The sequence below is a fragment of the Sorex araneus genome, chromosome 10 (genome assembly GCF_027595985.1).
Source record: "Sorex araneus isolate mSorAra2 chromosome 10, mSorAra2.pri, whole genome shotgun sequence".
Lineage (NCBI taxonomy): Eukaryota > Metazoa > Chordata > Mammalia > Eulipotyphla > Soricidae > Sorex > Sorex araneus.
In genome coordinates, this window is record NC_073311.1 from 5,679,198 (window position 1) to 5,701,528 (window position 22,331).

A 22,331-nucleotide genomic window follows, 5' to 3' on the forward strand; every position below is an offset into this window, starting at 1 on the left:
TGAGAAAATAACACTGAGATATCCTAAAAGTATTGAGACAAAGGAATTGGAGCCAGCTGCTACTTCCATTTTCTTTCTGGGTAGTTTCATACATTACAGAACAACAGGCAAGAATGTAACTTAAAGCATGAAATTCAAATGGCGGGGGGGTGGGATGGAGGGGGGAGATAGTACAGGGGTTAAGGTGTTTACCTTGCAATGGCCCAGCTGGATTTGATCCTTGGTACCACTCAGGCCCCACCAAGAGTGGTCTACCCCCCAAGCCCCACCAAGAGTTAAATTCAAAGGAAGGAAGGAAGGAAGGAAGGGAGGGAGGGAGGGAGGGAGGAAGGAAGGAAGGAAGGAAGGAAGGGAGGGAGGGAGGGAGGGAGGAAGGAAGGAAGGAAGGAAGGAAGGAAGGAAGGAAGGAAGGAAGGAAGGAAGGAAGGAAGGAAGGAAGGAAGGAAGGAAGGAAGGAAGGAAGGAAGAAGAGTTTTATACACTAAGTCAAATGTTTATTTCCTTTCCCATCGGGGCATGGTTTGCCAAGAAGGGCTCCTGCTAAGCTTCATTATTTCCGGGGGAGCAGTGCTCCCAAGTAGTGCTCAGGAATGTTCAGGGGCCATGTGGAGCAAGGACAAGCATGTTCAACACATTCAAGCATGCACGCATGTGCCACAGCCCTGTCCACTCTCAGGTTTCCTGAATGACCATCAGGGTCACTGTCACTGTCATCCCATTGCTCATCAATTTGTTCGAGCGGGCACCAGTAACGTCTCTCATTGAGAGACTTATTGTTACTGTTTTTGGCATATCCAATACGCACGGGTAGCTTGCCAGGCTCTGCCGTGGGGGCTCCATACTCTCAGTAGCTTGCCGGGCTCTCCGAGAGGGGCGGAGGAATCACACCAGTGGGCTTCGTGAAAGGCGAAAGCCCAACCATCAGGGTAAGTGCTGGAAGTCAGTGTTAGTCAGGGCAGAGCGCATGCACACTTATCCATCTGTTTCCCAGAGCTATTCACGATTCTCAGGAACTGAGCAACAAGTTACCTGCTCTTGCAAAGAGGAGTTGCACACTTTTTATTTCCACATCAAACTTATCATATGCCTTATCCATTAGTTCTTCAAGAGATGAATTACTAGTATTCTGCAAGTCTTGATCTTTACTGTTGAGCTAAAATGAAGAAAGGGAAGTTTACTTTTTTAATAGCAAAATACATAAAATTTTCTATTTTTTCTTTGTTTTCTTGACTCTTGGGGCCCACCCAGCAGTGCTCAGGGGCTCTCCCAGCAGTGCTAGGAATGGAAGCAGGCCCCTGCCGCACGAGGCATGCACTCCAGCCCACTGGGCCACTGCATGGGTCCAGATCCTGTTTTCTAAGTATATCTAAAATATAAACATAGCTGTTAATGTTAATAAATTCATCTGTTATACTTCTAATGATTACTTGCAAATATTTCACTAGAAATATTTTAGCCAGTAATATTTTAGCCAGAAATATTTTAGCCAGTAACTATGTTTGGGTAAAAGGACTCTTTTTTTGGGTTTGGGTTCATTTTTTGCATTTTATGCATTTGGGTTCATTTTATGCATTTATGTTTATTTGCTTTGGTTTCAGGGACACACTCAACAGTGCTCAAACTCAACAGCGCTCTGGGGATACTCCTACCTTGAAGAATGAGCCCAAAAATGCACAGGGACCATGCATGGTGCTGGGGATTTGAACCAGCAAAGCAAGTGCCTCCCCTCCTTCACTTAGCTCCCCAGCCCAGCACATATGTATTAAGAAGGAGGAAGGCTGATTGGCCTTGACTTCAATAACCTGCCAAGACAAGACTCCTTGGGTATATGGTCACAGCCCAGCTCCCCTCCCACTGACCCTGAAATCTTCACCATCCAATAGCCTATTCTGTGCTTCTCCTCCCCAAAACAGCATCTCAATAGGTCCATATTGGGTCGCAATCTTACTTTCTTTTCCTTCTTCCTAGGGTCTATCAGAACAATATATTTTGAAATCTTTTATGTTTCCCCAGAGGCTTTAAACCTCTAAGAAATTTCAGCTCTAGTTAGTTGACAGTGGTTTAAACAAACATGTACTCATAGTTGTACAATTTTCTATTGTCAAAATAAGTAATACATAACAATGGATAATTCAATTCTCGCAACTCAGGAGTAAACTAAAGATTAGGAATGATTCTCTCCATTTAGAAAATGGTAGCAGCAATCCGGTCTTCAATGTCAAATCATCTACCATGATACAACAAATTTAAAAGATGTTTTGCTTTAATAGTAATCAAAAGACTCACATACACGTGATATGTGTGTAGATATGTATATTATGTACATGTACTTTTATTTACACATATAGGTATTTATATACATACATATAATTGTCAATATAACTGTCATTGTCATCCCGTTGCTCATCGATTTGCTCAAGCGGGCACCAATAACGTCTCCATTTTGAGACTTGTTACTGTTTTTGGCATATCGAATACACCATGGGTAGCTTGCCAGGCTCTGCCATGCGGGCAAGATACTCTCAGGCTCTCAGACTGGAGCAATAGCACAGTGGGTAAGGCATTTGCCTTGCATGAGGCCGACCTGGGTTCGATTCCTCCATCCCTCTCAGAGAGCCTCGCAAGCTACCGAGAGTATCCCACCCGCGCAGCAGAGCCTGGCAAGATACTTGTGGCGTATTCGATATTTCAAAAACAGTAACAAGTCTCACAATGTAGACGCTATTGGTGCCCGCTAGAGCAAACTGATGAACAATGGGACAACAGTGCTACAGTGCTATTGTACTCAAAATTTGGGTTTGACCAAACACCAACAGGAAATAAGTTTCAGTTTAAAGTGAACTGAGGAAAAAAACATTAAAATTATCAAATAACTAAGTATGTTGAACAAAAAAACAATGCAGGACAAGAGAGAGCACAAGAATAAGATACAGACCTCTATGCAGCTGACCTGGTTTTATCATGCAGCACCATGTGGGCCCCCAAACCAGGTATCCCTGGTTCCCATGCCCTGAGGAGGACCCCACCAGTAGGTTAACTGACAATTTCCAGCAGTGACCCTCAGACTCCCGGAGCACTGCTTGGAAACCCCTCTGTACCCCACAACTCCTTAACCAACCCCTCGCAATAGTAAAGTAAGGTAGCTGCCAGAAATGCGTATATACATACCCGAAATGTACCAAAATTCAAAATGAGAAGATCAGACTTGTCCTGGTGAAAACCTGTCTTTGGGACTATTAGATAAGAAGGCTTTAAATTTATTCTTAAATCAAGGACTTTTCGAGTTTCAATCATATGTGTAAGCCCTAAAAGAAAACAGGAAATTGTGGAAGATTAAATGGCTGAGGTAAAATATAAATATACAATCATATTATTAATAAAGACAGTAAGAATATAATTAAAATGTATGATGGGTGGAGGAGTACCAATCTCAGAGATTACAGTCTTCAGTCAAATAGGAGAAACTTCTTATGACCATTAGGAAAAAATCATACTGCATAGTATTGGAAACCCAACGCAGCTAATATTTGATCTAGAATAGAATAAATCTTTTTTAATCTTACAAGTAAGCAAATGAAATAATGGCATTGAGATTCAAGAGGTCAGGCTTTGAGGGGGCACACCCAGTGGTGCTTAGGGCTCACTCCAGGCTCGACAGTCGGGAATCACTCCTGGAGACACTTGTGGGAACAAGGAGGTGCCAGCAGCCTAACCAGGGGCGGCTGTGTCCAAGTCATGCACCTTAACAGCTACAGTAAGACAGCATCTTTGAAAGGAGACTGTGAGCTGGAGAGAGGGCAAGGGTTAAGGGGAATACCTTGTGTGAGGCTGACCCAGGTTCCAGCCTGGGTGATGACATTCCTTAACATCATTGCATACAGACCTGAAGGCTCTAGTGCTGCTGGGTGCTAGTCTAAATGATCCCAGACACCTCTAAGCTCTCGCTTTCCCGCATCCCTGCACTTCCCACTGAACCTTCTGCCCATTTGGCTGAGAACTGTCAGGAAGCACCCTGGGGTCTCCTGAGTACCCCTTTCAGAGGCCCCAATCTCACATCAATATTTTTTTCCTCTGACCCTAGACTCAGGGTCAGAGAGAGAAATGACAAGATTGACTTCATGCTTTTTTTTTTTTTTTTTTGCTTTTTGGGTCACACCCAGCGATGCACAGGGGTTACTCCTGGCTCTGCACTCAGGAATCACTCTTGGTGGTGCTCAGGGGACCATATGGAATGCTGGGAATCAAACCCAGGTAGGCTGCATGCAAGGCAAATGCCCTACCCGCTGTGCTATTGCTCCAGCCCTCGACTTCATGCTTTGTAAGCTGGAGACCCTGGCACTGTCCAGGCACCAGGTAATGTTTGTTCCCTAAGCACCAGTGGGAATGACTCCAGAGCACTGAGATAGCCAGAATTCCTGAGCACTGCCAAGAGTGGCTCAGAAATAACTCAAAAAAAATAAGCAAGTGACTACTAAAACTAGATTTACACACGATACGATGCCGTGTTTCAAAGAAATGGAGGGCTGCTTTGCCTCTACAGTGGCAGCTGGGAATCTATGCTCTGGCTAGCACTTGTATCTGACTTCACAAGCTGTGCAGAGGAAACGCAGCCTGACTGTCTAATACAGACTGTGCCAAAAATCATGTAAACAACCTCTATATTGTAAGTATAATGTCTGCATTAGAACAGGCAAGACATGTAATCAAGGTTAACACAGTCCAATTCTTTACCTGTCGCAGTCTTCTCTTTAATTTCTTCCAGCTTCATTAATGTAGCTGATGTTATTTGTTCAAGATCTAATCCCTTATTCGACTGAAAGAATTCAACCACTGCATTGATGGTTTTCTACAGAATAATTGAAAATATGAGAAAGTACAAGACTTTATTATAAATTTTAAGGTTTCAGACTTAATTCTAAAGCAGTTTGGCTTTGAAGTTGGCAGGAACTCCAAAAGATATTGTGCCTCCTCAAGCTCCCTCTAGAGTAAATCACTTGGAAAGAGAAGCAGCCAAGCAAGTTTCCTGAAACGATAACAAGGGTCTGTGCACCCTTACAGGATAAATACAACACACCTGTGTGCCCTTACAGGGCCAACACACCCAAGTCTGTTCTGAGATGCCAGGTCCTAACTTGCCAGGAGACAAAATCCACTTTCCTTGACCATGGCTGGATTCCCCTGAATTTGGAAGTTTCAAAGGGAACAGAAAAGCTGTTTAGCCCTAACCTACGTCCAAAATCACTGTATCAAAGTATCACTGTCATCCCGTTGTTCATCGATTTACTCGAGCGGGCGCTAGTTACATCTCCATTTGTCCCAGCCCTGAGATTTTAGCAGCCTCTCTTTACTCATCTTTCCCAACGACTGGAGACTCTTTCAGGGTCAGGGGAATGAGACCTGTCACTGTTACTGCTTTTGGCATATCGCATACGCCACGGGCAGCTTGCCAGGCTCTGCCGTGCAGGTGAGATACTCTCGGTAGCTTGCCCGGCTCTCCAAGAGGCATATATATATATATATATATATTTTTTTTTTCCCTCTATGATTTGTTGCCCACTGTCTGAACCCCATCAAATATGGTGTGGTAATTATGGAAAATGGGTAGGGAGTGTCTTATGATAGGAATATGTTTGCTCATGCGTGAGGCTCAGCCCGAGCGTGTGGAAAGCAGCCTGGAGTGTGGTGGCAGTTGGGTAATGGAGGTCGGCTGCCGGGTCTGGGTCCCCTGGGGCGGCAAGGGCTCTCACCCACTTCCCTCTGGGGCACCCCGAGTGAAAACAGCCTGGCACGGAGTCCGGTGGCATGGTTATGGGGGCCTCATTTATATGCTCCTTCCGGGAGAAGGTGCCAGGTAATCTCTTCATCGGCCACCATCCAGAACTCACGTCCAAATTACACATTGAAATTGAAAATTGTACAGGATGGAATGAGTTCCTGAGACCTGAATGTCTAAAGTGAAACCTAAACCTACTTTAAGATGATGAAATTGGCAATTATATGTATTCTGTCACAGCTTAGATCTTTTAAAAATCTAAGAGTATGATGAGTTCCAAGGTCCCTCTATAATGCCCTCTGCCCAAATCTGATGCTACTTTTAATGGAAAGTGAAGATGTTTCAGGGATCCAAGATCTCAGCAGGAAAAAAAAACAAGTGATGCAGTGGGCAGTGAACTTGCCCATCCTCAGACTGCTTCACAGCAACCTAGGAGATTAAATAGAAGACAGAGCCACGGCTATAGAATTTCAGTCAGCAATTTCAGCAACACCTAAATGATGGAGCTTTCATTTGTTCTCATGTGAATTTATTTAAAATTCAACTGTACCCCAAACTCTGACTTTGTTCTAAAACGTTGAGGGAAAACAGGAAGGATAAGCAGTAATGAGCTAAAATAAAAAGTAAACTTGGGAGCAATTGGTACAATACACACAATCCTTTTTTTTAAGTATGTTATTTTTTTTTTTTTTTTGCTTTTTTTTGGAAGTCACACCTGGTGATGCACAGGGGTTACTCCTGGCTCCTCACTCAGGAATTAGTCCTGGCAGTGCTCAAGGGACCATATGGGATGCTGGGATTTGAACCTGGGTCAGCTGTGTGCAAAGCAAATGCCCTACCCGCCATTCTATTGCTCCAGCACCAAAGTATGTTGTATTTTTTAAATTAACACAAGCATTAAAAAACCTTACAATAATAAAATAATACAGGATAATACAGGATATGAAAAAACAAAACTAACTGGTAATATGCCTTATATTACTTAAGCAAACAAACAGTGTTAGTAAACTTATCTGCAAAGGAAATAAATACTGGGGCTGGAGCAATAGCACAGTGGGTAGGGCAACTGCCTTGCACGTGGCCGACCCGAGTTAGATCCCCAGAATCCCATGTGGTCTCCTGGGAACCACCAGGAGTAATTCCTGAATTCCTGAGTAACCCCTGAGCACCACTGGGTGTGATCCCCCCCAAAAAAAGAAAGAAATGCTAAAGAGGAAAAGTAAGAACTATGTCAGAGACAGAAAATAGTTTCAATGAAGATCACTTTCCTCTCACACTTACAGCATCATAAATGACCTCCACAGGCTGGGACTCGACCACCAGAGACTGGTCAGCAGTGCTATTCTCTGGGCTGGTTTCAAATTCAATTTTCAGCAGCGATGATGCACGGTCACCAATTGAAGCCACAAGTGATGGTACAATATTCTGCTGCTTCAGGCCTGTTATGTACCAGTGTTCTAACTTCGCTTCTACCCTGCAATTTAAAAAGAAAAGAATAATAATGTAATCAAGATCTTTTGTAATGCAAAGGGCTAACATAAATACTTTCCTTTCAAAGAACAATTTTAGAAGCCAGAACCAAGCCCATTGCCCAAAGATGAAATTCAAACACCTTGGTTTAACATCCAATCACCTTCACAACCTACTTGTGGTTTGCTTCTGTTTTTTTCTTAATTTCCCCTCATCGACATGAAAAACCCCCTTTGGCCAACTGCAGAATCCCACACAAGTTCTGATCTGTGTTATATGAGCACAAGCTATACTTGCCTCGTCAAACTCTTCTCCCTTGCCCATGCACCCTGATCACTGTCTATTGCATCCTGGTTTCTCCTAATCATTTCCATCCAGATAGCCTAAGCCCCAATTTTTCTAATTTTACAGCATGGTGACTATGAGTTCTCTACTATGTTACACAGTTTTTGTTTTGTTTTCTTTGCTTTTGTTTTGGGTGATACCGGCAATGCTCAGGACTTACTCCTGGCTCAGCACTCAGGATTTACTCTTGGTGGTGCTCGAGGAACCATATGGGGTGCCGGAGATTGAACCCAGGTTGGCTGCGTGGAAAGCAAAAGCCCTACCCGCTATACTCTCACTCCGGATTCCATGTTACACAGTTCTTGGTTGACTTTGAGCATCCTCTTATCAACAATAGCTTTAGCTTCTTGAAAACAAAAATTATTGTTCTTATGCATAGCTTTCTCATATCAAATCTATAACGTAAGCATCATGCTATAATTATCAGAATGGAAAAGCAAATAGAACAAATGATGAGATCCACATAAAGCTTTGTAACCAAACAAAAGCAAATATTTAAAAAAGACTTTTTTATTTTTAATTTAATTTTAAATAAAAAAATAAATTAAATTTTTAATTGACACAAAGAGAAAAAATTAGTGAACAACTAATACTTACCAGTTTATGCTGAATAATACTATCTTTTCTATCCTTTTCATACCCAGAATTAAAATTTTACGTTTTTGAAAACTTACCTAAGGGCTTGTGCTCCTGGTCGCTGAGATACCTGAGTACCCAGGCCAATGATTTGAACTTTCAGTATTTCTGGAATATTTTTGTTTTCTCTTATTGTAACAGAGGTACTTAATAACTTCAACGTCATTATATGAGCAACATACTAAAATAAAAAATAAATAAAAATTGTTTAAAAATTGAAGGAGCTATTCTTTAGTAAATATTGTTCTGATTGTTTTATTTTGGGGACTACCTCCAGTGGTATTCAAGGGCTATTCCTGGCTCTGTGCTCAGGGCTCAGTCACTCCTACAGTGCTCAGAAACCATAAACAGTGCAAGGGATATTTGTTATACTACCTCTGTTTAGTAATCCACATTTGAATCTATTGAGTTATAAAGGGATCTAAAAGTTATAATACGCTTTGACATCAACAAACTCACTGTAAAGAAAAAGATATTAAAATTTTTAATAAAAAATTACCACCCTCAAATAGGACATTTACAAAAGATCAAAATCATTCCTTTTATTTTTAAATAAAAGTAACAAACCATTTTGTGACATAATTCAATTCAGCAGTTTTGACTAAATCAAACTAGTTCAGATTTTGTGGCTAAAACAAGGCAAAATATAAAGAACACCTGATAAATAGTTCTGAAGAGTTAACAAAATACTGAGAAAAATTAAATACTGACTTTAAAAACTGGGAGGTAAGAATATAAGGTAAGAGAGAGCAGGCAGGTAACTCTCATCAAATCAAAAAAGACAGGAGATGAAAGAAAAAAGGTCTAGCAAAAACTATGGGAAACAATGAACAAACAAGAATACTTTTCTATCAATAGCAACCTAAAATATAAAAGAACTAAATCTTGACTCAAAGTCAAAGGATGGAAAACAATCCTGCGAGCAAACAACTCCCTCAAAAAAGCTGGGGTGGCCTTACTAGTATCGGACAACATAGATTTCAGGTTGAAAAAGATTAGAAGGGATAGTGAAGGCCATTTTTTATTAATCAAGGGATCTGTACAACAGGAAGAAATCACAGTTCTAAACGAGTACGCACCCAATGAGGGACCAGATAAATACCTACAACAACTGCTATCAGACCTTGAGAAGGACATTTCAAGCAACACAATAGTAGTTGGAGACTTCAACACTGACCTATCACTTCTGGATAGATCAAGAAGATCAAAACTCACCAAGGAAATACTGACTTTGAAGGAAGAAATAGAAGAGAAGATCTATATGGGCCTTATATCCCAAAAAAACAGAATGCACATTCTTTTCCAGTACACATGGAATATTTTCCGGAATAGACCATGTGCTAGGCCACACAACATACATCAACAGAATCAGTAAGATAGACATTGTATCAGCTATCTTTTCAGACCATGATGCACTGAAGATAGAAATTAATCATGTACAGACGCAGAAAACCAAATCAAACACCTGGAAATTAAACAACTCAATGTTGAACAATGAGTGGGTCAGGAAGGAAATCAAGGAAGAAATCAAAAGGTATCTGGAAACAAATGAGAATGACGATACAAGCTACCAGAACCTGTGGGACACAGCTAAAGCTGTGTTAAAGGGAAAATTTATAGCCCTGCAAGCATTTCTCAGAAAGAAAGAAAGGGCCCATATAAATAACTTGACTTCACAGCTCAAGATTTTAGAAAAGGACCAAAAAAAGGAGCCCAAACCAGGCAGAAGGAAAGAGATAATAAAACTTAGAGCAGAAATCAACGACATGGAAACCCAAAAGACAATTTGAAAGATCAATGAAACCAAGAGCTGGTTCTTCGAGAAAATAAACGCGATTGATAAACCACTAGGAAGACTCACAGAGAAAGAGAGATCCCTAATGAACCACAGAAATGAAAAGGGGGATATCACAACAGAAGCCAAAAAAAATTCAAAAGATCATCAAAGACTACTTTGTAAATCTGTATGCCACAAAACAAGAGAACCTATAAGAAATGGATAAGTTCCTGGATTCCTATAATCTCCCAAGACTGAATCAAGAAGACCTGGAATACGTGAATCACTGTCATCCCGTTGCTCATCGATTTGTTCGAGCGGGCAGCAGTAACATCTCTCATTGAGAGACTTATTGTTACTGTTTTTGGCATATCCAATACGCACGGGTAGCTTGCCAGGCTCTGCCACTCAGGCTCGATACTCTCGATAGCTTGCCGGGCTCTCCGAGAGGAGCGGAGGAATCAAACTCGGGTTGGCTGTGTGAAAGGCGAACACCCTACCGCTGTGCTATCGCTCCAGCCCATAGAATACCTAAATAGTCCTATAATTATCAAGGAAATTGATACTGTCATCAAAAGTCTTCCCAAAAGCAAAAGCTCTGGTCCAGATGGATTCACTAGTGAATTCTTCCAAACATTTAAAGAGGACCTATTGCCAGTCCTTCTCAAGCTTATCCAGGAAATTGAAGAAATAGATACCCTCCCAAACAGTTTCCTATAAGGCTCATGTCTTATAGGAAAGACATGAAAGAAAACTACAGGCCAATATCCCTGATGAACACGGATACAAAGATTCTCAACAAAATATTAGCAAATAGAATTCAACAACTTATCAAAAAGATCATATACCATGACCAAGTGGGATTCATCCTGGGGATGCAAGGATGGTTTAACATTTGGAAATCAATCAACATAATCCATCATATCAACAAAAGAAAAAAACCATATGATCATATCAGTAGATGCAGAGAAAGCATTTGACAAGATCCAGCACCCATTTATGATGAAAACTCTCGCCAAAATGAGTATAGAAGGGACTTTCCTCAATATAGTCAAAGCCATCTACTACATGCCTACAGCAAGCATCATCTTCAATGAGGAAAAACTAAGGATCTTCCCTCTAAGATCAGGGACAAGACAAGGATGCCCACTCTCACCACTTCTGTTCAATATAGTACTAGAAGTACTTGCAATAGTGGTTAGGCAAGAAAAAGATACTAAGGGCATTCAGGTAGGATATGAAGAAATCAAGGTCTCACAATTTGCAGACTATATGACACTATACTTAGAGAACCCTAAAACCTCTACTAAGAAACTCCTAGAAACAATAGACTTGTATAGCAAAGCTGCAGTCTATAAAATCAATACCCAAAAGTCCATGGCTTTCCTATATGCAAATAACGAGAGAGAAGAAAGTGACATGAAAAAAGCAATCCCGTTCACAATCGTGCCTCAGAAAATCAAGTACCTCAGAATCAGCTTAACTAAGGAGGTAAAGGACTTGCACAAAGAAAACTACAAAATGCTACTTCAAGAAATAATAGAGGACAGGGGCTGGAGCGATAGCACAGCGGGTAGGGCGTTTGCCTTGCACGCGGCCGACCCGGGTTCAAATCCCAGCATCCCATATGGTCCCCTGAGCACGGCCAGGGGTGATTCCTGAGTGCAGAGCCAGGAGTAACCCCTGTGCATCGCCAGGTGTGACCCAAAAAGCAAAAAAAAAAAAAAAAAAAAAAAAAAAAAATAATAGAGGACAGGAGGAAATGGAAAGCTATCCCCTGCTCATGGATTGGGAGAATTAACATTGTAAAAATGGCAATACTCCCCAAAGCATTGTACACATTCAATGCGATCCTATAAGGATACCCATGACACTCTTCAAAGAAATGGAGCAAACTCTCCTGCAATTCATATGGAACAATAAGCCTCCACAAATAGCTAAAGCAACTCTTGGGAAAAAGAATATGGGAGGAATCACCCTCCACAACCTCAATCTCTACTACAAAGCAGCAATAATTAAAACAGCATGGTACTGGAACAAAGGCAGAGCTGCAGACTAATGAATCGGGGTTGAATATCCTGACACACATCCTCAAATATATGATCATCTAATCTTTGATAAAAGAGCAAGAAATGTGAATTAGAGCAAGGAAAGCCTCTTTAACAAATAGTGCGGGCAAAACTGGACAGCTACATGCAAAAAAAATGGGCTCAGATCTCTACCTAACACCATGTACAAAACTCAGGTGACAGTGGATTAAAGATCTCAACATCAGACTAGAATCCATAAGGTACATGGAAGACAAGGTTGGCAAAACCCCCCACAATACAGAAGCTAAAGGTATTTTAAAAGATGACACGCCATTGGCCAAGCAAGTGAAAACAGAGATAAACAAATGGGACTACCTTAAACTAAGAAGCTTTTGCACCTCAAAAGAAACAGTGACCAAAATGCAAAGACAATCTACAGAATGGGAAAGGATATTCACCCAATACCCAGTTGATAAGGGGTTGATATCAAGGATATATAAGGCACTGGTTGAACTCTACAAGAAGAAAACATCCAACCCCATCAGAAAATAGGGGGTGGAAATGAACAGAAATTTTCTCAAAGAAGAAATCCGAATGGCTAAAAGACACATGAGAAAATGCTCTACATCACTAATCCTATGGGAGATGCAGATGAAAACAACAATGAAATATCATTTCACACCACAGAGACTGGCTCACATCCAAATGAACAAAAGCAACCGGTGTTGGCGCGGATGTGGGGATAAAGGGACTCTCCTTCAATGATGGTGGGAATGCCAACTGGTTCAGCCCTTTTGGAAAACAATATGGACAATTCTCAAAATATTAGAAATTCGGCTCCCATTTGACCCAGCAATACCACTCCTGGGAATATATCCTGGAGAGGCAAAAAGATATAGTAGAAATGACATCTGCATTTGTATGTTTATTGCAGCACTGTTTACAATAGCCAAAAACTGGAAAAAACTGGAGTGCCCCAAAACAGATGACTGAATAAAGAAACTTTGGTACATCAACACAATGGAACACTAAGCAGCTGTTAGGAAAGATGAAGTCATGAAATTTGCATATAAGTAGATCAACATGGAAAGTATCATGTTAACTGAAATGAGTCAGAAAAAAAGAGACACAGAAAGATAGCACTCATCTGTGGAATATAAAGTAACAGAGAGGAAGATTAACATCCAAAAGTAGTAGAGATAAGGACCAGGAGGTCTGCCCCGCAGCTTGGAAACTGGCCTCACATGCTAGAGGAAAAGGCAGCTGAGATAGAGAAGGGATCACCAAGTAGAGGATGTTGGGAGGACCCGTTCAGGTTGAAAGATGCAAGCTGAAAGTAGACAACAGACTGAACATGAAGGCCACTCAATACCTCTATTGCAAACTACAACACCCAAGAGGAGAGAGAACAAAAGGGAATGCCCTGCTGCAGAGGCAGGGTGGGGTTGCAGGGGATGTGGTGAGGGTGGAGAGAGGATACCGGGAACATTGGTGGAGGAGAATGGGCACTGGTGGAGGGATGGGTAAACGATCACTATATGACTGAAATGCAAACACGGAAGTTCCTAAGTTTGTAACTGTACCTCACAGTGATTCACTAATAAATTTTTTTTTAAAAAAAGAACTAAATCTCCAATCAAAAATTCAGAATGGAAAACTGATTTTTTTAAAAAAATGAAAACACAAACCAAAAAAAATCAAGATCCAATCACATGTGCCAAAAAAATAATTCCTATTAGTTTTAAGGTTATAAGAAGACTGAAAATGAGGTAACAGTAAAGATATTTCAAGCAAATAGAAAAAGCAGTGTTCTGAAAGAACAGATACTCGGGCAAACAGAAAAAGCAGCTCTCAACAATTATCAGGCAGAACAGACTTCAGTTAGAAATAGTCAAAAAAGATAGAAAGAATTATTAAATACAGAATTGTTAAAATATCAATCTATCAAGATGTAACAATTGTAAATATTAATACACACTTTGGATACCTAAATGTTTAAAGAATTAAAGCATCCCTGAAAGAAAACTAAATACAACAGAGTATTAGCTGGGAACCTCAAGAGTCCACTTCCAACACAGGTCATCCAGATAATCAGCAAGGAATCAACAGATCTGAATGATACAGGACAAGTGGGCCCAGCCGACAAGCAGAAGCAGAATAAACATTCTTCTCAAACCCACAAGGGATATGTCCTAAGATACACAATATGTAAGAACTCCAAAAATGCTACAAAAACTCATGAAGATACAGACTATAACAAGTACCCTTTGCAACTACAATGGACTGATAATAGAAATCAGTAATAGGAAGCTGAAAAATTCACAAATACATAGCAATTAAACAACACACTTCTTTTTTGTTTACTTTGTTTCTTTGGGATCACAACCAGCAGTGTTTAGGGCTGACTCTTGGTTCTTTGCTCAGGGATCAGTCCTGGCAAGCTTGAGGGTCAATCACATGCAAGGCAAGCACCTTATCCCCTGGACTATTTCTCTGGACCCTAAAACAATACACTTCTAAAGAAAAGGATAAAGAATAAAGCAAAAGGCAACTAAAAATTAATACCAATAAAAATGGAAACAGAACATAACAAAACTTAAATGGTACAACAAAAGCAATTCTAAATTTTCTAAAACTAAATGCGTACATCAAAGAAACAGAATAATGGGTTGAAGAGAGAGTATAGGGGTGATGCTGGTCTTACTGGGTTGACCTGTGTATGAGTTTAGTCCCCAGAAACTCAGATGATTTCTCTACATAGGACCTCCCACACACGCCATCTGTCCGCCCCAAATTACTCTTATAAAAAGGAAAATTGCTAAATCTAAAGTGGGTGGTTCAACTAATAAGGCTTGTCTGAGACAGTAATAGTAAAGTTATAACAAATAATAACAAATTTTTATCAGTTTTATTAAAAATCAAATTGCTTACTGTAGTATAGAAATTAGGTACACTGAAAACCAACATTAGCAATATTGTAACTCAGTACTTCAATCAATAAAAAGTAAATAAGAAGTAAAATTTGGAACCATAAAAAATTAATGTTTTAAATTCAAATCTAAATAAAACAGTAAAATGGGAAAAAATATCTCTTAGACAACCTAAATATTTACCTCCTTGGGTAAAGTCAGATTATGGGTACTCTCACTATAGCCAATAGCCGTGAAGAGCTTATCTTTCTCCTCTGAAGTCATAAGGTCATCAATAGCTGCAAAGAAAAAGAATAATAATATTTTAAGAAACTATTTCCATTGCAAAGAGACAACTGAAAAGAACAAATATAACCAAACTAACGAGTGTCCTAAAATCCACAGGCACAACAGCTAAAGTAAAAACCAACAATTCCGCCACTGAACTTCTTCACGAGTTAACACTAGTTAGAGACATGCTCGCTGAAGTCAGAAAAAAGCAGGAATCCCTGCACCAGTAGGGGAAGTTAAGCCTCATGTATAGATTTTAGAATTCCTTATGTCTTTTTAAATGACATCTAACAAAATATCCAAGTAACCATAATGAGGATAGATAAACCTTAAGACTTCTGAAATTAAACTTTCAAATTTCACAAAATGTTCTTCTCCAAAAGTTTTTTTTATTTTAAACACAAAAATATTCCAACCTGATGTATCTGTTTATATATTACACTGAGTCGCCTTTATCTGTAAAGCATCATGAAATAAAATTCTACTGTCTAAAATATAATGCAAGCTCGAACATTGTATGACTGAAATGTAAGCACAAAAGTTTACAAATCTGTAACTGTATCTCATAGTAAATCATTAAAAATAAATAAATAAAATAAAATAAAAATTTTTTAAAAAATTTTAAATTAAAAAAAATGTTCAGGGGCTGGAGTGATAGCACAGCGGGTAGGGCGTTTGCCTTGCATGCGGCCGACCCGGGTTCAAATCCCAGCATCCCATATGGTCCCCTGAGCACCGCCAGGAGTAATTCCTGAGTGCAGAGCCAGGAGTAACCCCTGTGCATCGCCAGGTGTGACCCAAAAACCAAAAAAAAAAAAATGTTCAAATAAAGGAAAAACAAATGACAGACACAAAACCTATATAAATAAATAAATAAATAAATAAAATGCATATCATTTTTCCTTCTCCGTGTACAACAAATGATCTGACTTGGAACTCACTTTCAGGTATCAAAGATTCCTCATCTTTTTTCTTAGATTCCTTCTTTCCCCAAAATCCACTAAACCAGCCACGTTTCTCACTTGTGTCAGTTGATTTTTTTCGTAATTTTTGCCCAGATCGTATCACCTGAAAAAATAAAAATGTAAAGAATTTTAAACCAGGGGCAGAGGTTATGGCTGCAGAGTAGAAGCACATGCCTTAGTGTGTGTGTGGTGGAGCTGCAGAGAGAGAGGGGGGAGAAGGGAACATGTAGGAAGGACCGGTTCGATAGTCAGAACAGGTTTGATTAATGGTAGTTCCCTGCACAGTTAGGTCAGTGTTCTTTTAAAAAAGCAGACATGGGGTGGGGACGGGGGTCTGGAGCAATAGCACAGCGGGTAAGGCGTTTGCCTTGCACACGGTCGACCTGGGTTGGATTCCCAGCATCCCATATGGTCCCCTGAGCACCGCCAGGAGTCATTCCTGAGTGCAGAGCCAGGAGTAACTCCTGTGCATCGCCAGGTGTGACCCAAAAAGAAAAAAGAAAACAAAAAAAGCAGACATCAGGGGCTGGAGCAATAGCACAGCAAGTAGGGTATTTGCCTTGCATGCAGCCAACCCGGGTTTGATCCCCAGCATCCCATATGGTTCCCCAAGCACCACCAGGAGTAACTCCTGAGTACAGAGTCACACCTGAGCATCGCCAGGTATGATCCAAAAACAGCAAAAAAAAAAAAAAAGGCAGACATCCTACAGATGTTAGCAAGTGTATGGGCCAGAGACAGCAGCACACAGGGCTGAGGGCCAGGTCTATCCCTTGCACTGCATGACTCCTGAGTACCACTCAGAAATAAAATGGACAAAAACTATACATGAATTAAGTTCTCATTTTATTCATTTTTGTATCTAGAGACTTATTTTTAGTTCCCATACAGGTGTGGGGTACTATCAAAACTTATAAAAGATTGAGAAAAAATCCTTTTGAATTCATCCTCTGCTATCTACTTCAAAAACACAACTGGAATTGAAACTAAGGGAAGCAAAGCTATCTATTACTTAAGAAATAAGTACCAAATGTTCTCAGTCATCTATGATATGTTGAGACAAAAATAAAGAAACAGACAAGATCAAAGTTCTCATTTATGATAAAGTTAACTTCTTTCGGCAGAGATTACTGTCCTTTTGCCAATTTCATAGTCAATGGAATTCAGACAATTTGTTTAGCCTCTCTGTGCTTCAATTTCCTGATATAAATCAAAGGCAGTATTAGAACCTTTCTCAGAATTAACCGTTCCCAGAACACTATATTAAGAAAAAGTTAAGCGTTTTCATACTTAACACTGAACTTTCTACTTTAAAATGTTAATGAATGCAAAGCTTCAGAAACAGCAAATCTATTCCTAGGTATTAATATTTTAAGTTTACTTCATATTTAGATGTAATATTATATTATAAGTGCTCTCTTTGTTATAAGCTTTGCGGTCATTTTAAAATGGAACTAATTCCATCTATCCAGAAATAATAGAATTTTATCTTTTTTTTCTTTTTTTTTGAGAAATAATAGAATTTTAAACGTTACTAGGAGACAATCAAAATTAAAAAGAAAGGGGCTGGAGCAATAGCATAGTGGGTAGGTAGTTTGCCTTGCACGCGGCCAACCCGGGTTCGAATCCCAACATCCCATATGGTCCCCTGAGCACCGCCAGGAGTAATTCCTGAGTGCAAAGCCAGGAGTAACCCCTGTGCATTGCCGGGTGTGACCAAAAAAAAAAAAAATTCAAAAGAAAATAAGAAAAGAAAATCAATTTTAAAGTGGTTTCCAAAAATAAGTGGAGTTTTGCATACAGTTCCTAATAGACATAAATCTTTAAAATCATGAAACCTGGGGACAGAGTCTACAGTATACCCTGAGGATTTCCGGTTTGGCCTAAACCTGTCCCCAAATATTTTTTTAATTACAAAAAAAATTTTTTAAATAATGCTGGTAAGATACATTTTAATAATAGAATTACAGTTCCAACTTCCCACTTTATAAACCCCACCTCTATGTTTTACAACAGAAAACCAGTTAATAAAGATAATTACCTCCACTTGTGCTTGTTGCCTGGCTAAAATTATGTTAAAAACATCTAGATTCTTCTCCAAATCCTATAACACAAAGAGAAATATTTCGATGAGGAAAATGCTCAATAATTTTGTTTTCAAAGGTTTTCTCTTGGGTCCAGGAAGGAGGCTCAGTGGCTAAGCACAGAGTCTTGAGTTCAAACTCGGGAACTGCAAGAGGGACCCAGAAGGTGTATTGGTGGCTAAAGATCTTGCTAGAAAAGTGCCTGGAATCCACAGCCAGATGACCCTACTGTCCCAGGGAACTCTGACAGGGAACCACAGTGAGAAAAGAAACAGAAGGGAGCTCAGTGACTCAAGAGGCAGCAAGAGGGAGGGTCAAGCCCTGAGCCCCATCTTCAGAACTCAATATGCCAAGACAACCTGATGCCCCACAGTCTGGGTACCCAGAGGGAACATTTAAAAACAATCAAAGAGGCTATCTGATGCTTAGGCACAAGAGTCGGGGGTGCTGAGAGCCAGCTCAGAACCACAAGCCTCACACCCTCTGGGTGGCTGCAGCAGGACACAGCCAGGACAACAGGAGCCACGTGCCTGTCCCAGTGTGACTTTCTGTCACCTACCATAAAGATGGGGAACTTTCCATAAAGACGCAATAAAACAGGAAGAAAAAAATACTCCTATAAAATTTGCTCAAAAACCACTTTCCCTCGTTCAAAATTTATTTTTAATTCAGATGAAATGCAAACAAATCAGCACTAAAGGATAAGTTAACAAACAACTGTATTTACAAATATAAGCAAAATATACCTGAATTTGTTTCTGAGTTTCTTCTGAAAGCTTTGCCTGAGTCAGCTTGTTTTTGTAGGTACTTTTATAATTCTTGAGCAACTGTCTGTGTTTTTTTATATTACTCCACGACCACATCCGTGTATATCTTCTTATATGAACTTCAAGAACAGAATCAATGGCATATTTCCACCTGCAAATCACATTCTATTATGGTATATATGAATAAACAGGTTGTAAGAAAAAAAACCTTTGAAGGTATAAATCTATACTGCACATTTTTTGTTCATACTCCCTGCTCTGATTTTTTTTTTTAAACAGAAGTTCAACAGTAAGAACTCAATTCCCCAGAATTTAAACAGATGACAAGATAAGAAACCCACACTGGGAAAAAAATAGCCAAAGTGCACAGAAAGGAACAAAGTAACATGCTTTGTGAAATTCGAAGTAGTCGGCTGTGAGTACAGCTCTGCTTCCCAGCAGATGACTGAGAGGCAGACAAACACTGAAAACCCAAGTGTGAAGTTAAGAACTTGGGAATAACCTAGGAAGAGGAGTTTAAAAGAAGGAGGACATTTTAAAATACCCATCTTTTGTGCATTGAAAACAAAGGTGCATCATCACATGGATTAAAGGTATGGACTCAGAGACTCCCTGACTTTATGGTTTTCTTTTTTTTAAAAAAAAAAAAAGTTCAACTTACCACTGTCGACCATTATTGTGAAGTGGTAAATAAGGCTTGTATTTTCTGTAAGGGGCGTTTCTAACCATATAATCCACTGACTCCAAAAGATCGATCATACTTAAGTACTATTAAAAGAAGAAAAACATTACTTTTACTCCACTGCATACACGAATGACTCTCAAGTTTCACATTTTCAGTCTAAAGGGACCCCAGGTTCTCGGGCGTGAGCAAACTCAACAAGGCTGACCGGACGCAAAGTGTCACCCGTGAGACGCAGCTCCCCGATCCCTTACCGGGTGTTCCAGAGGGCTAGGGCCACACCCGAGACTCTCCACCTACTGCTGCCACCTACTGCTGCCAATGGGACACTTGAATGCTGGCCCCTGAGGTGTGGAGGTCAGTGCTTGAAGCCCATTCCACTCCCCTCACCCCTGACGATCTCCAGCAGCACTGGGTGTCAGTCAGGAAGGGCCAGGTGGGGCCTGAAGTCAAACCTGGGGCCTCGAGCACACCACAACAAATCCCAGCCCTCTGAACGCTCTCCCTGGCCCATGCAACAAGGAAAAAGTGCTGCTTATCCCACTGGCACACCTCCAATAAGAACAAGGACCCTCTTTTCAGATATGGTGGAACATAAATGTACTAGAAATTACTAGAAAGGGTGAAAAACTTGAATGGACCCTAATTTTTTTTTCCCTAAAGTAACCTGCTTTCCTCTAGAAAAAGCATTGCAGCAGTAGCTTTGTATGAACCGATCTTCAAACTATTCCCAAAAGGACTGCATAACTATAGCAAGATAACGCTACTTAATCAGTCTACCACCAAAACAGCAACACTATGTGCCTGATAAAGTGCTGGAGTAGAAGAAAACACACACATGCACACATTACACACATACCCACATACATGCATATACACAGTGTGAGTATAAGGAAAAAAGGGGACTACTCTGGCTATTTCTTAACACAGCTCTACTAAAGTTTACCAGGCAGCAATTCTTCACTTAAAAAATTTTAGACATTTTGAAGGTTTAAGGGGAAAAGTTGGCCAAAAAGGTCTTCATTTTAAAAGTAAGATGTTGAAATAACATTCTGTTGAAAGATCTGAATGTTGCAATAACAGTCTGAATGTGGTAGGCTAAATGAAGCATTGCTGACCTTATCTTTTCTCTTTGCTTTGCTAAAGTAGTTCCTGGGAAATTTTAGATTATATATACCACTCTCACTTCATTTTTATAGCACTGCAGTGAACTAAACAATAAATTTATCTACATCCTCTGTCTCCCTTCAACATCTAGCTCTCCAAGTCTGCTCTCCAACATCCCTGGATACATAACCAAACTTGAGAAACAAATGCAAGAAAATTTCCCAACACAGCTGATCTAAAACTTAAGTAGACAGTATTTAATAAAAGCTGCATGCTATTAAAAACTGAGGCAGGAAAAATAAACTATATATATTATCTATACCAATAATTAAACAAAATAATGTCATTTGTTACAATTTAGTAAGATTTTTTTCAACCAGTAAGGAAAAAAATATATATGAAGAAAGCTTTCTTAAGTATATGGCATCTTTTCTTTAAAATATTCATCTATCTATATAGCTATCTATGTATGTGTGCACATACATATCTTTAAGAATCAAGTCTTAACATAACAAACCAAAGATCCACCAAAGCACTGGACAAATGATAAACGCAATTGAGATTCAAATTCAGATTTAGATTACACAAAGCCAGCAGTGCCTGTCCTAATCATACCTGAGGCTTGGTCAGCTCGATGGCAATATTCTGTACTTCTATGTTCCCATCAAGCTTCGGGGTTCTGAGCTCTGTTTCCGCGTTAGGATTCATGAAGAGTTTTGCAGAGGCTGATATTGGCTGAAAAACTTATATCACACGGCAAGATAAAAGATATGTTTTAATCCTTACTTTAAGCAATTTTAAGCAATTATGACAACAGTTACTCTAAAACAATCACAACTATGTAAAAAAAAATTTAAGCATCTACTTGTCTACGTGATGCCAACAATCAAGCTCAATGGTTAAATTAGAATCTTCAAAGTAAAAACTGGAATCCTAATTCTCAAAGTAAGAAATATACAAAACATATATAATCTATTCTTGATTATTCACAAATTGTACAAAATTATATTTCTCCACCTGACTACACGGCATTTAATGACTTCAATATACATTAAAAATACTAATACAAGGTAGGAAGCAAAATTTGATTAACTCCTATCCTAATTACTGCTAGAATTCAGAAGCATAATTGATTTATGTTCATATTAACCAGAACATAAATTGTTTCCTAGTTTACAATTGCCAAAATGATCATCATGTACATAATATTAAGGAAAGAAAATGTGCTTGGAATTGAGAAATAAAGTAAAAAGGTAAACTAGGAAGACAAAAGAAAGATGACAAATCTTGACTACGACATAAGATGGAAAGTGTAGAGACGGGGCTGGAGAGCTCAGGCAGGGGCTAAGGCGTCAGCGGCCCTGGGGGCAGCAGCCCTCACACAGTGCTCAGCTCTGAGAGCCATGGACAGCCTCACACACTCCAGGGAGGCTCAAAGACTTAAGCAATGTTAGCTACCATTACTTCAACTCTGATATCTTATGCAATTTAAAAT

General features: G+C 39.7%; 1 protein-coding gene across 9 annotated transcripts in view; it reads right to left on the bottom strand.

Moving 5' to 3' along the window:
* Window positions 1-22,331, bottom strand: part of VPS13C (vacuolar protein sorting 13 homolog C) — a 185,107-nt gene that overhangs the window by 120,083 nt on the left and 42,693 nt on the right. For all 9 annotated transcript variants that reach the window (XR_008626968.1, XR_008626967.1, XR_008626965.1 and 6 more), the window contains 11 exons: window positions 21,452-21,579; window positions 19,709-19,815; window positions 19,027-19,198; window positions 18,238-18,300; window positions 16,173-16,299; window positions 15,145-15,239; window positions 8,263-8,405; window positions 7,055-7,247; window positions 4,732-4,846; window positions 3,169-3,305; window positions 1,030-1,153 (listed from right to left, as the gene is read on the bottom strand). Coding sequence is in view for 5 of the 9 variants with exons in the window: in XM_055118553.1 (XP_054974528.1) it covers window positions 1,030-1,153; window positions 3,169-3,305; window positions 4,732-4,846; window positions 7,055-7,247; window positions 8,263-8,405; window positions 15,145-15,239; window positions 16,173-16,299; window positions 18,238-18,300; window positions 19,027-19,198; window positions 19,709-19,815; window positions 21,452-21,579 (1,404 nt within the window). In the remaining 4 variants the exon portion in view is untranslated. The remainder of the gene's footprint in view (window positions 1-1,029; window positions 1,154-3,168; window positions 3,306-4,731; window positions 4,847-7,054; window positions 7,248-8,262; window positions 8,406-15,144; window positions 15,240-16,172; window positions 16,300-18,237; window positions 18,301-19,026; window positions 19,199-19,708; window positions 19,816-21,451; window positions 21,580-22,331) is intronic.